Here is a 14,106-nt window from a genome sequence, read left to right on the forward strand (position 1 = left end):
AGTAAAGAAAAAGGATGGCAGTTGGCGATTTTGTATTGACTACAGAGCGTTAAACCTAGTCACTGTGCCTGATAAATTCCCTATTCCCATGATTGATCAGCTATTGGATGAGTTAAATGGTGCAGTAATATTTTCCAAATTAGACCTTCGCGCTGGTTATCACCAAATCAGGATGAAAGAAGAAGATGTAGCAAAGACAGCATTCAGGACTCATGACGGGCATTATGAATTTCGAGTCATGCCTTTTGGCTTAACAAACGCACCAGCCACTTTTCAGGCTTTAATGAATGAGTTGTTTCGACCTTACCTCAGGAAGTTCATATTGGTATTTTTCGATGATATCCTGATATACAGCTCGTCCTTGGCAAAGCATATCGAGCATTTGGAGGTAGTAATGCGAATATTGGAAGAGAACCAGTTATTTGCCAATAAGAAGAAGTGTCTGTTTGGCCAACAACAAGTTGACTATCTAGGCCATATTATTTCAAATGAAGGGGTATCAACTGATCCAGAGAAGACAAAGGCAATGACTCAGTGGGTTACGCCTAAATCAGTGAAAGAGTTAAGAGGTTTTCTAGGGCTCACTGGATATTATCGAAGATTTATTAAAAGGTATGGTGTCCTTGCGAGACCTTTAACAGACTTACTAAGAAAGGATAGCTTTGAGTGGAGTAGTGAGGCACAAATGGCTTTTGACAAGTTGAAGAGTGCAATGTCATCAGCTCCGGTACTAGCTTTACCAAATTTCGAAGAAGTTTTTACAGTAGAAGCAGATGCATCGGGCTATGGTCTGGGAGCAGTTCTTATGCAGAATAAAAGACCAATTGCATACTTTAGCCATGGCTTGTCAGCTAAAGAACAACTTAAGCCGGTGTATGAGAGGGAATTGATGGCCATCGTTTTGTCCATTCAAAAGTGGAAGCACTATTTGTTTGGTCGACATTTTGTGGTGCATACAGATCAGAAAAGTCTGAAATTCTTATTGGAGCAGAGAGAAGTAACCATGGACTATCAAAAATGGTTGGTCAAACTTCTGAACTATGATTTTGACCTACTATATAAACCAGGAGTGGAGAATACAGCTGCAGATGGGTTGTCTAGAATGATTCAACCCCAGAGAACATTGTCATCGATGCTACTATTGGCTCTGACAGTACCTATTGCGTTACAACTCCAAGAGATTTACGAGGAGATCGAGAGAGATGCACAGATACAAGCAGAGATAAAAGCTTGTGTGGCTAACCCTTCACGTTATACGAAATACGCTGTCAGGAATGACAAGCTATGGGTGAAACATAGGCTGGTGATTCCTCGAACGTCTTCATCGATAAAGCTGATATTGGAGGAATGTCATTTTGGGCTTTTTGGAGGACATTCTGGTGTTCTTAAAACACTGAAGAGAGTTCAACAATCCTTCCACTGGGATGGTCTGTTGAAAGATGTACAACAGTTTGTTGCTGAATGTGAAGTATGCCAGAGACATAAATATTCAACACTTTCTCCTGTAGGTCTAATGCAACCCTTACCGATACCACAACATGTTTGGGAGGATATATCAATGGATTTTGTTGAGGGTTTGCCAACTTCCCAAGGAAAGAATGTCATTTTGGTGGTAGTGGACAGACTAAGCAAGTATGGTCACTTCTTGAGCTTGAAACATCCGTTTAATGCTTCGGACGTGGCTAGTTTGTTCACACGCGAGATAATCAAATTACATGGCTATCCAGCATCTATTGTTTCGGACAGAGGAAGTACATTGTTGAGTGCGTTCTGGAAGGATTGCTTCAAGCTAGCTGGAACTAAACTGAAGTATAGTACTGCATTCCATCCGCAAACTGACGGACAAACGGAGGTTTTAAACAGGTGCCTAGAGACTTATCTTCGATGTTTTGCCTCAACTCATCCTCGAACGTGGCATCAGTATTTGTCGTGGGCTGAGCTTTGGTATAATTCATCATATCACACGGCTTTGAAGACAACTCCGTTTAGGGTGCTGTATGGACGAGACCCTCCTGCTATAGTCCGTTTTGAAGAACATTCTACTAAGGTGTTAGAGTTGGAGCGTGTGTTGAAATAAAGAGACTCGATGCTAATCCAGATTAAGAACCATTTGCTTCACGCACAACAGCTAATGAAAAACAATGCCGATAAGCATAGACGTGATGTGGAATATGAAGTGGGAACGTGGGTATTTTTGAAGTTGAGACCATATCGTCAACAGTCTGTCTCCAAACGAGCCTGCCAGAAGTTAGCAGCCAAGTATTTCGGTCCATATGAAATCATGGAGAGGATTGGGAAGGCCTCATACAGACTGAAACTACCGGATGGTTCCAAAATACATCCTGTTTTTCATGTGTCTCAGATTAAGAAGGTGTTGGGAGTTCATCATCAGGTCATTCCCTTGCCTGACATGTTTAACGACACAGAAGAGTTGATCATTGAACCAGAAGAAGTGTTGGAGACTCGTTATAATGATACCGGAGTATTGGAGGCTTTAGTACGTTGGAAAGGCTTGCCAGAGTACGAGAACACTTGGGAAGTGGTTAAGGAGCTACAGAAGCAATACCCGACACTAGCGCTTGAGGACAAGCTGCGTTTCGAAGGGGGGGTATTGATAAGCCCCATCGGGTCTATGTGAGGAAGAAGCAAAGGGAGGTTGGAGCACGTGTGGAAGAAGAGTAGAGCAAGTGAGTGATAAACAAATGTATATAAGCCTGTAAATAAGAAAGAGTCGGGTATGTCGTAAGAGTGGTGTGAGAAGAGAGTCATATGTGACCTCTGAGGAGTGAGAATATGGCTTAGCTGCGTCTAAGGCTCTTACGGTTACAGTTCCGATAACATTGTATGTTCATTCATAAATACAAAAGAGAGTTTCTATTCTATCAGATGACTATAGATTTACAGTGATTTTCTTGTTGCATTTTTTTTTTAAATTCCAATTCAATTCACAGTCTTGTTTCATTCTTGTTCAGTTGACTTTTCATATAGTTAAAACACTACAACAATATTGACTTTTAATAGCGATAGCTTTTTAGGTAGTTATGCTATAATTGATTTACCTCTAATTTTTACATAGCGTTTAAAATTTACAAACGCTATAAAACCTTTCAGTATATATGTTTTGACTTTTTTTATTTTGTAAAAATGGTTTGTAATAGTATATACCATATAGAAACGCTATTAATATGGTTAGCGGGAATTTTTTTTCCTATCTACCGCTTAAGTAAAAATCTTGGCTCCAACAACCAAAAAATAAAGAAGATTTATGGGCTCCGATTAAAAATAATTCAACCTAATTTCTTCCCCTTTTGCTCTCCTTCTCTCTTCTTTCACGGTATCTTAGTATCTTACTGTCCTTGCTCCTAATCTCAGCATCGAATCACAAAAACCAGCAAATGCCTAGCCATCGTCATCGTTTAACTGTTAGGGATTTAGGTCTTTGATTGGTCTAAAGCTGTTGATTTTGGGTTTCCGTTAGTTGTTTCTCTTAGTTTAATCGATTTTAGTTTCAATTCATTTGTAGCTAGAATTCATTAAAGGATCTCGTATTCATCGTCACTCTCATCTCCGGTTCCAACAGGTAAATTCGATTATGTGATGTATTTTCCTAACAGGTTACGAGATTCGATTCTCTATTGTTGTAATTTGTTTGTATTGATTTTGATGTCTTTTGCGATAAAGATTGCTTGCTGTTTGAGCGCATGATTACTGGGCGCTGTGATGGCTTCGTAGGCTTTAACACTCCCAATTGTTTTTTTTTTTTTTTCTCTCATTTTTGGCTTGAATAACGAATTTGGAGTTTGATTTTATTTGTTGCTCAGACTCATATTCATGAAAGGTTGAGGTTCAGTAGCTATGGGTTCATAATTTCTAATTTTGCTTTACCTCTCCTTAGTGATGTGATAAAGACTTTAGTGGAAAAGCATTTGGAGCTTTGAATGTGTGCTCTAAGAGACTAAGATTCATAGTTCGTTCTTATTGGTGTAAGAACTCAATCTCTTCTGCTGATTAGTTGAGTGTTTTGATGATAGTTTCTTCAATTCTGATTTGCTTAGAAGGGAAGCTCACTGGTTATCATCTAGATCGTGGTTTCAGGTCAGGTGCTAGTTGGCTTATCCAGCTTGAAGTATGTGCATTTACAGATTATGTCATCTTATATCACCCAAGCGATCAACAATTGCTTGAATCATGTGTGGGATGAGGAACTGAGCTTGAAGCGACTACTCAGTTCTCGTTTTCTCTTCTGAACTCGTCGATGGCGGCTTCCGTTCTTCTCAATCATGTGTGGCAAAGTAGTAGCTCAATCTCTCTAATCAGTCGGGTTGCAGACTTGCAGGGTTTCAGATCCAATTTTGTTTTGAGTTTTGGACTTCATTATTGTTTATCCCTTCTTGTAAGAACTTTTGATGATTAGAAGTGATGACAAGCCTTTTAGATTCTCCATGAAGTTGTAAGATGAGAAATTTCATGAGTACATAAAAACTTCTGTCAGAAAACGAGTTTATGCTTCGTTAATTTTTTTTTTTTTATGGTTTTCATTTAATATAGTATTTTCGCTTTTAAGAACACGGAACTAAAACTCAAATATATGACGTGAAAACCTTATATAGATTTTATAAATTAAAAATAATCAATGCATAATTTTTATTACAAATAAAACTTTATTTTGTTCATAATTATTCTCATACATTCATTTGTTAATTATATAATACATAAATCAATAATTTTCTCAAACATTCATTTGTTAATCATACATAATCAAATATGATAAAGTTTCTTATATTTTTTTTGTATTTATCTTGTTAATTTATAAATAGCAATAACTATGTTATAAAATTGAATTCTATACCCTAAATCATATACCCTAAACCTCATACCCTAAACCCTTTAGGGTTCAATCTTGAAACATATTTTATTATTTATCATTAACAAAATAAAATAAAATAAAAATATATTCTGTAATACTAAGTACATAAAATAGCTAAATTGAAAACACATTACAATTATACAAATTAAAAAATAAAAATAAAAATCTATATGTTCTAAGTATTTGAAGCTTTCATCAATATATATTTATTATACTACTATTTGTGTTTAATGGTTGTATTTTTTAATCTTTTTTTTAACTCTAACAAAATTTTAAATCTTAGTTAAAAATGTATTCTCATTACCATAAAATATTTTTCATTTAATAATATTATTATTTTTGTTTATAATCTTTCTAAAATGGTATAATAAAAAAAAAAAAAAAGAGCAAAACCAATAAGAAGATATCACCGGGGTGGCATATTCTCACGCCGTACGATTAGAGTAATCCAAGGGATACGATTATAACCTCTCTTTATTATTTCATTGGCTAAGCCATTAAAGTGAGGATCACAATATTTCTAATATGAACCGTTGATTAAAATGAATCTAACGAACACAAATTTAAACCTTTTTTTTTAATCTTTTCCTTTCACTTCTTCCCCTCATTCTCCTTCATCTTCTTCCTCTGCAATCGATTATCCAATTCAAACTACCCTGCAATTGAAGCAATTATCAAAATAGTTTTCGAGTTGGGGATCACGGCTTCCATCCACGAGAGCTTTGTTTCGAGTAAGCAATTCTTCCTGCCTGAGCTTGAATTTTTCTGATATCCTTTTGGATTCATTGATTGTTTCTACTGGATTTGGTGGAAATTTGCCTCGATCTATGTTCTCTTTCGTTTATTAGTTTGGAGCTATTTAAAATTTGTATTCATCTGTTGAATTTGATACTATAATCTGTTTCCTTTTGTTTTCATCAATCTAATGCTTTCTTTTGCTGAATTTCTCTATTGCAGAGCTGATCGAATTGGAGGAGAGATGGCTGGGAAAATCTTCTATTCAACAAGAGATAAAGATGGACCTGTAACCTTACAGATTGGTGAAGGGGAAGAAGAATGATTTTTCAGCTTTGTGATGGGGAGAAGACGATACGACACCACCTTTTGATTTTGGGAATGTATTTTTATTTTGTAATATATATTTTTTTGTATCATTTTTTCATATAGATAAATAATAAAATATGATATATTTATTTTCATTATATCAATTTACCTAAAATATCGATAACAATTTATCCCAAATAAATAAATAAATTTAATATAATTGAATAATTAATGAAAATGCAAAATATTATAGAAACTATAAATTACTAACATAAAATTACATAATTATTACATTATATCATATAATATATTATAATTATACTTTATAAATAAAACAATTTATAACAAAATACAATTGCTATTATAAAATATATGCAATTGTGTTTTGGAATGGTAGGATTGGTCAGACTGTTATATTAGGAATAAGTTAAAGCATGTGTTTGGCGGGAAAAGAATGCTAGACGACATGGTGAAGCTCCAACTCCACCCTCCAGTCTCCTCTGTTTCATTGACAAGAATGTTCGTAATCGGCTGCTCACCTTGTTTACTGTTCGTCGCTATGAGAATAGTCTCCAGTTCTGGTTTCAAACCCACCCCATCTAATCTGTTTCTAATACTTTTTGCTTTACCTCTGTTTCTATCTTCAGCTAAAATGTTACATTAAGTTGTACAACAGTTTTTTTAGTGAATATAATTTAACATTCATACACAAAAAAAAAAATCTATAGTCATCCTCAGTTCTTTTTGCATCTTCTAGACATGGTCAATTTATTGTCATGCTCTGTTCTTGTTGTGATGTCATTTGAAACTAAATGTTAAAATCTTTGTTCTATAATATGTGTTTGTAAATCTATAATCACTGTGAAACTCTTAAGCTCAGCAAGAAGAAAAATTGCTAAACAAGAATTAAACATAACAAAGGCTATGATAACTTACACAAATTATAGATAGGTGAGGTTTCTGGTTGTACGAGACAATGTGTGAGACAAACATTGGCTAGGAAGTCCCTTTTTTGATTAAGAAAACAAGGCAGTCTCATAACTCACAGACATAGGCATCACTGCGAGTGATGACCATTCTCCAACTATGTACAAGGATCAACTGAAATAAAATCTCTCAATATCATATTTTACCTATCATCCAATTCATTTTCTACAGTTGTCACTGCTCATTTCAAATAAACAAAATGAAGAAAATTCATATTGGAAGACCAACTCTAGCCTCAAATTCATATGAATTCTCTTGTTACCAATTCACCATAGATTTCAATAGAGATGGGAACACTTGCTAAACTTCGTTTACTAACTATATCAAATAACCTTTTTTTTTTTTATTCTTTTTTTTGAACAAACTATATCAAATAACCAAAATTATTATTCCATATAGAAATCCAAAACAAAAGAAAGAATTTTTTATTTTTATTTTTTGGCAAATAAACAAAAGAAAGAATATGAATGAGAATAAACTCAATCGATGAAGCGTTCATGAACGTGATTACTCTAATACCATATCAGGATTAAATCAGTCAAGGAAGAAGACGAAGATGAGCTAGAGCAAGAGATAGAGAGCAGTGCTAAAGAGGTAAGAGTGATGAAAAGTTTGTTATCCTCATTAATTATTCAGTGTGTACAAAGTTTGTTCATATACAATTATATATTCTAATCTAATAACAAAGTGTACATGTATGTAGTATGAGAATAGAATACTCTAATAATTAACATGATGAATAGCACGATGATAACCATGATGCCAAATGGTGAGACATACCGCCAACTCAATAATATTAAGATAAATTATGAAAGATTGAACATGTTTTCAATTTTAAAACTTTAGCTATCGAAATGTGTTTTGTTCATCTATCTAATAAAATCGGTTTAACGGTTTAAACATATTTTTACGAGGACGAGGTTTTTGTTAACATTATCCCGAAATAAAAATGACGGCCCAAACCTGTCACAGCCACGTGTCATCCCGATCCCTTCTTTGGCTTCGTTTGAGAAAAAACGTTCGATGCAAACCGGTCGCGTCTTTATCCTCAATCTCATCATCATCCTCGAAACTTGCAACACACAAAATCCAAGTATAAAGGTTGCAACTTTCAATCTCTCTTCTCTCTCTCTAAAATATCTGATTCAAAACACGCATTTGGTGGGCTGAGAAAGGATCAAAAAGATGGATCACGCAGCAGATGCTCACCGTACGGATTTGATGACCATTACGAGATTCGTGTTGAATGAACAATCAAAGTATCCTGAATCTCGTGGGGATTTCACTATTTTGCTTAGTCACATCGTCTTGGGATGCAAATTCGTCTGCAGTGCTGTTAATAAGGTATAAAGTTTCGGTTTTTGGAAATTTTGGGTCAGGGCTAATAAATAAATGTCGCTTTCGATTTGTGTAAAGGTTCAGTTTTTATGGTTGTTGATGATGATGATCTGGAACCCTCTTTAGATGTGGACTTTGTCTCAATCGTCTTTAGTGTTTTTGAGGATGGCCCATTGAGAGTTAAAGTTCTAATTTTTATGGTTGTGCTTGTGCAGGCTGGTTTGGCTAAGCTTATTGGACTTGCAGGGGAAACTAACATTCAGGTAAGTTTTTTGTTTTTGTTCAAATGATAAGAATGATTGGTTTTGGTTCTTTTATTGTTTCTGAGATTTTACCATTTTCTGTGTAATTAGGGTGAAGAGCAAAAGAAACTTGATGTGCTCTCCAATGATGTCTTTGTCAACGCTTTGGTCAGCAGTGGCAGAACTGTAAGTAAAATTGGTATTTTTATCAACTTTAGAAAGACTCCGATATGTTTTCATTTGTCTCTTACAATGACTGTTGGCAATTGAAACTTTGTGTCAGTCTGTTCTTGTCTCGGAAGAAGATGAGGAAGCTACGTTTGTGGAACCATCCCACCGTGGAAAGTATGTTTAGAATTGATCTTTTGTTGGTTCACCTTATGGAAATGTTATTGTTTGTATTGGTAACTGTCATTGGCATAATTGAGTTTTTTTTCGTTATCAACAGGTACTGTGTTGTTTTTGATCCGCTTGATGGATCCTCAAACATTGACTGTGGTGTTTCCATTGGAACAGTATGTTACTTTCTCTCACCCAAGTTTTCTATTTTACATTGTTAGAGGGCTCGGACAGTGAATCATGTGAAGAAGTTTGTCTTTTTGTGTTTGGTTTCATCGTGTGTAGATTTTTGGAATTTACACGTTGGACCACACTGATGAGCCAACCACTGAAGATGTTCTGAAACCTGGGAATGAAATGGTGGCAGCTGGTTATTGTATGTACGGAAGCTCCTGCATGGTACTGAAAATGAAATTTACAATGGCAACATTAGTATCATTCAGTCTGATTAGTTATTTCTAGAATTTTTTTAATTGAATGTGATTGGATCTCTCTCTCTCTCTCAGCTTGTGTTGAGCACTGGAACGGGTGTCCACGGATTTACCCTGGACCCATCTCTCGGAGAGTTCATACTAACTCACCCTGACATTAAGGTAACCGTAATAAATAATGGTTGTCCTCTTTTTTATAAGTTCTCAAAGATTCATTAGTTTTTCTTGTCCTCAGATTCCAAAGAAGGGGAACATTTATTCAGTGAATGAAGGCAATGCGCAGAACTGGGATGGTCCAACTACAAAGTATGTATCGAAATAACTTAAAATCTTATTCAAATCATCAGCTGCATTCATATATTCATGGTTTTTGGCTGTTGGTCTAGGTATGTAGAGAAATGCAAGTTTCCTAAAGATGGTTCACCGGCGAAGTCTTTGAGATATGTCGGAAGGTAACTGGGAAACAACCTCCTCTGTTTTGAGTTTTAAAGCTCAGTCATAGAAACTAGCCTAGGCTTTTGTCTCTGTTTTGTTAATATCATTGTCTTAACAGTATGGTAGCCGATGTTCATCGCACGCTACTTTATGGAGGAATCTTCTTGTACCCGGCTGACAAGAAAAGCCCCAATGGGAAATTGCGGTAAGCTTAGGATTAAACTGACAGTTCAAATATAACCGGTGAAAGTCTTTCTGGTTTTGAGTTTGATAACATCTCCATAAACCATTATAAAGCCGCTATAACGAAGCTATTTTTGGCCTACATATGTGAACAGTGTCTTGTATGAAGTCTTCCCGATGTCGTTTTTGATGGAGCAAGCCGGAGGTCAGGCCTTTACGGGCCAGAAAAGGGTATAATCTGTCCTCTTTACCTGTTAAATGCAATCTTAAATCTGATTTTCTTCTAATATGGCACTTGACAGAAGTGTAAAGATTTTGTTGGTTATACTTATATGGTATATGGATCAAGTAGTTTTACATTTTAATGTCCCGATGCAGGCTCTAGACCTTGTCCCAGAGAAGATCCATGAGCGTTCTCCGATATTTCTTGGTAGCTACGACGATGTTGAGGAGATTAAGGCTCTGTATGCTGAGGATGAAAAGAACTAAGCTTCCCGTTCTTCTTTTATTCTCTCACTGTCTCTGTCTCTGTCTCTCTTCTTTCTATAAAATCTTCTTCTGATGAGACAAACTCATTTACAAAAGGAAGACCTTTCTCTGCCTTAGTGCACATAATAGTTCTCTTTTTCTTTTCAATCTTTAATTTATCTTCAGCTCGCAACATCCATTGTTTGATCATTCCAAGCTTGTCTTTATAACCTTATTTCATGTCTGGAGAAGCAGCCTACACTAAAAGTAAAGTTTCATCTTTGATCCATTTTGATTTGCGTTATCTGATCCACAAGTTTTCAAATACGATGGATATATCTTGGATTCTAACCGAATTTTTAATTTTTTATAAAGTCAATTCACAAAACCTTTAAACTACAAATAACAAATTTATCAGTTTTAAAATCATCAACCAACTACAGTATATCTAATTTCCACTCACACCAATCGTTAGTGTTATTTACATTTCATTGCTGTTCATCTACAAAATATCATACAGTCAAGAGATTTTTACCAAATATATCTTTTGCATTTACTTGTTTCGAAGTCCAACAGGAACGGCCAAATATGTAAACAATGATTACGTTTTTGAAAAATTTATAAAACACGTGTTGGAATGAGTAGAATCATGAAGGGTCAACATACTTGGTAGCAACGACATTTATGCATTACTAATAGTTCCCACTGTCGTTGCTTCGTTACTTATCAAGACAACGTGTAGAAGTTTTGATTTGTCGCAACAGTCTTATAAAACAGCGCTTTGATTGATATATTGTTTTGTTTTCATTTAAATAGGCACCTGCTTAAGGATAAAACGACTGTTGCATTAGAACCATTACATTCTTTATGTCACATGTCTCTCTTTTAAAGGTTGAAAAAGAGTAAATACTAAATAGATAACATGTGCCTAAAGATATTAGATCTCATTGGTGGTAATGTACAATACTTTTAGCGGGTAGAAGCGGTTAACTGTTCGTTAATATTTAAAAGCAATTAAGGGCCTGACTGGTTCAAACGCTGCGGTTGCGGTTGCGATTGCGGGAGATTGCGGAGGCGAGTGATTGCGGTTTCAAGTGTTATTAAGCGTGTTGAACGACTGGTTTAGCGGTTTAAAATTGATACGTTTGCGGGAGGTTTACGACTGGTTGACCAGCGGGTGCAATAGCGGTTGGAATATAATAAATGTGATATCTAATATATAAATGTTTAAAAACACCAAATTTTTTTTAAAACTTGATTTATAATTAAAATTTATTAAAATAACAATTATTCAAAAAAAAATTCATATTGAAATACTTATTCCTTTATGCATTTGGCTTTTCACCAAAAATTTAATCAAGTAATTTGATAAATGACAAAACATATGCTTAGATTGTAGATCTTTTCTCTTTTCTCTTAGATCGTGGGTCAATATTTGCATCGGTAGGAATGGTCAAGTGATAGTTGAGAAGAGTCACTGGTGATTTGTTTTAATATTTTTCACAAATAATCTTATTTTCTTAAATTTCTGATGAAATATTATATTTATTTAGATTATTTTGAACTTATGTGCGATGTGCCATTAAATTTACATCAAGTTTTCCGGATAATTGTTAATTGGAATATTATTTTTTTCTAATTGTTTATTTTATAATCTCTACAATCGTGTCCGTACTTCATTTTCTCTCATCATTAATGAGTAAAATGGTTAGATAGAAAATATAACAAAAAAAAAATCATTATCATGATTTCTTTTAAGTTTTTTTACAAAAAAAAAAAAAAAAATCCAACCGCAATCGCCCGTAACCGCAAACGCTTGCGGGAAGCAACTTTTGGAATTCAGTGGTTTGGAGCGGTTGGGAGCGATTAGGAGCGGTTTGTGTGATTGGTTCCAATCGCTAGCAACCGCTACCACCTGCAAACGCAGCGTTTGCGGGAGGTAGCGAGAGAACCAGTCAACACCTAAATAATACATAAAATAGTTAAAAGCTAGTACAAAATAGTGAGTATAAAAGAACGGTACAAAAAAACTGAAATTATATTTTTGTACACTTTTAATATATTTTTTGTTATTTATCACGATAAGAACGATATGATCAAAACTATATTATTAAAATAAATTTACTTGATTTAAAATATAATATATTATTTTAAATCTAGTAACAACTAAAGTCTAAACTCATACCTAAATAGGGCGCATCTCCGCCATCCTTGTTGGTTTGGCCACCTTGGGGATGAGACAGATATGCGTTCGATTTAACTCTTATCAAAAACACCCTCGACCAGAAATCGATTAACCATGGAAACAAGATCCGCTTTAACTATCGTCCATGCCTTCTGGAAAAACAAAGCAGTCAGCCTATCGGGGTCAGGAGTTTTATCCGGGTGCATCATAAATAAAACCCGCTTAACCTCTGTCTCTGTGGTCGGGGCTGTTAACCTATCATTATCCGCTTCTGTGATAACCGTGTTGACCTCCCGTAAAGCTTCATCAAAATTAGCAGGATTAATTGTAGTGAACAAATCCTCAAAATACGACACAGCCGTATCACAAATATCCGCCTCCTCCGAAGACCAAACATCATGCCTGTTATAAAGCCCCACAATCCGATTACGAGCTCGTCGCTGCTTAGTTTGTGCCTGAAAATACTTTGTATTCTTATCCCCACTCGCATCCAACGATTTCTACTCTTTTGATACCAATGTATCTGCTCATCCCGGTAGGCCTCGCGCAACCGGGCATGTAAATCTGAGATTAAACCCGGAGATGACGCATCATCCGCCTGGGCCTCCTCTAATTTCCGTTTAAGGTCCTCAATCAAAACCCGACCATAAGGGGCCTGCGTTTTGAGCCAACGAGAAATCGCCCGTCGACAATTCACAATTTTGTTCACCAAATTCGGTGATCCCTGGTCCCGGTCCCTCAGCCAACCAGACGAGATCACCTTCATTAAACCCGCCTTTCCAATCCAACGACGATTGAACATAAAGCTCCACCATCCCCGCGGCCGCTTCGCACCAACACTAGCTACAACAGGCATATGATCAGACGCAATCATCGGCAGATATTCCGTAACCGTGTCCGGAAATAAATCATGCCAATCCTCATTACCTAAGGCCCTATCCAGTCTACATCGTATAGGATTTTTGTCTCACCAACCCCTCCAGGACAGACACTCCCCTAAGTATGGAAACTCCAAAAAACCACAATCTCTTATCATCCCATTAAAAGCAAGAAAAGAAGAAGCATGACGCAACCTCCTTCCACGTTTTTCATGATTGTGAGTTAATTCATTAAAATCTCCTATCTATGAACCAAGGGGTAGACCGAGTAGTACTTATCTGTACCAACCTTTCCCAAACCAAATCACGGTTTTTCTGAACATGATCACCATAGACAAAAGTTAAATGCATAACCCGGTCCTTAAAACATGCTTCAACATCAATCAATCTATTGGATTCCATTAAAATTGAAACATTAAAAGCATCTTTATTATATAATTAAGCCAACCCACCACTACAACCAACATGTTCCACTGTTTTTAAATTATTATACCCAAAATGGCCTACAAATTTTTCCAAAAAAAAAAGAAAATGACTGTTTTGTTTCCATGAGAAATAAAATGTCTGGCCTATGTTTATTCCAGAGATCCCTAAGATTTCCTATAGTGGCCTTATTACCAAGCCCTTGACAATTCCAACTTAAAATATTCATTTAACAACTTTTGGTTTTTGTGGTTTGGCCCCACCCAACCCACCCTTTACCCCCTCC

The 14,106-nt window shown here is 35.7% G+C and overlaps 1 protein-coding gene and 1 long non-coding RNA gene across 5 annotated transcripts; both read left to right on the forward strand.

The window, feature by feature from the left end:
- On the forward strand, window positions 3,232–4,515 carry LOC104742139. 4 transcript variants are annotated; one of them, XR_760456.2, is made up of 3 exons: window positions 3,232–3,580; window positions 3,896–3,983; window positions 4,083–4,515. It is a non-coding gene; the product is annotated as an uncharacterized LOC104742139 (long non-coding RNA). The 4 variants fall into 4 exon arrangements; XR_760455.2 differs by having other exon boundaries at window positions 3,232–4,011; window positions 4,096–4,515; XR_760453.2 differs by having other exon boundaries at window positions 3,232–3,983.
- On the forward strand, window positions 7,927–10,569 carry LOC104742140 (fructose-1,6-bisphosphatase, cytosolic). Its single transcript, XM_010463110.2, has 12 exons — window positions 7,927–8,242; window positions 8,452–8,499; window positions 8,590–8,664; window positions 8,762–8,823; window positions 8,927–8,993; window positions 9,103–9,216; window positions 9,324–9,410; window positions 9,484–9,554; window positions 9,635–9,700; window positions 9,802–9,888; window positions 10,022–10,097; window positions 10,245–10,569. Exons 1-12 carry the CDS (start codon window positions 8,084–8,086, stop codon window positions 10,353–10,355), a joined length of 1,023 nt encoding a protein of 340 aa, XP_010461412.1. The 5' UTR covers window positions 7,927–8,083; the 3' UTR covers window positions 10,356–10,569.

Source organism: Camelina sativa, chromosome 14 (assembly GCF_000633955.1).
Source record: "Camelina sativa cultivar DH55 chromosome 14, Cs, whole genome shotgun sequence".
NCBI lineage: Eukaryota > Viridiplantae > Streptophyta > Magnoliopsida > Brassicales > Brassicaceae > Camelina > Camelina sativa.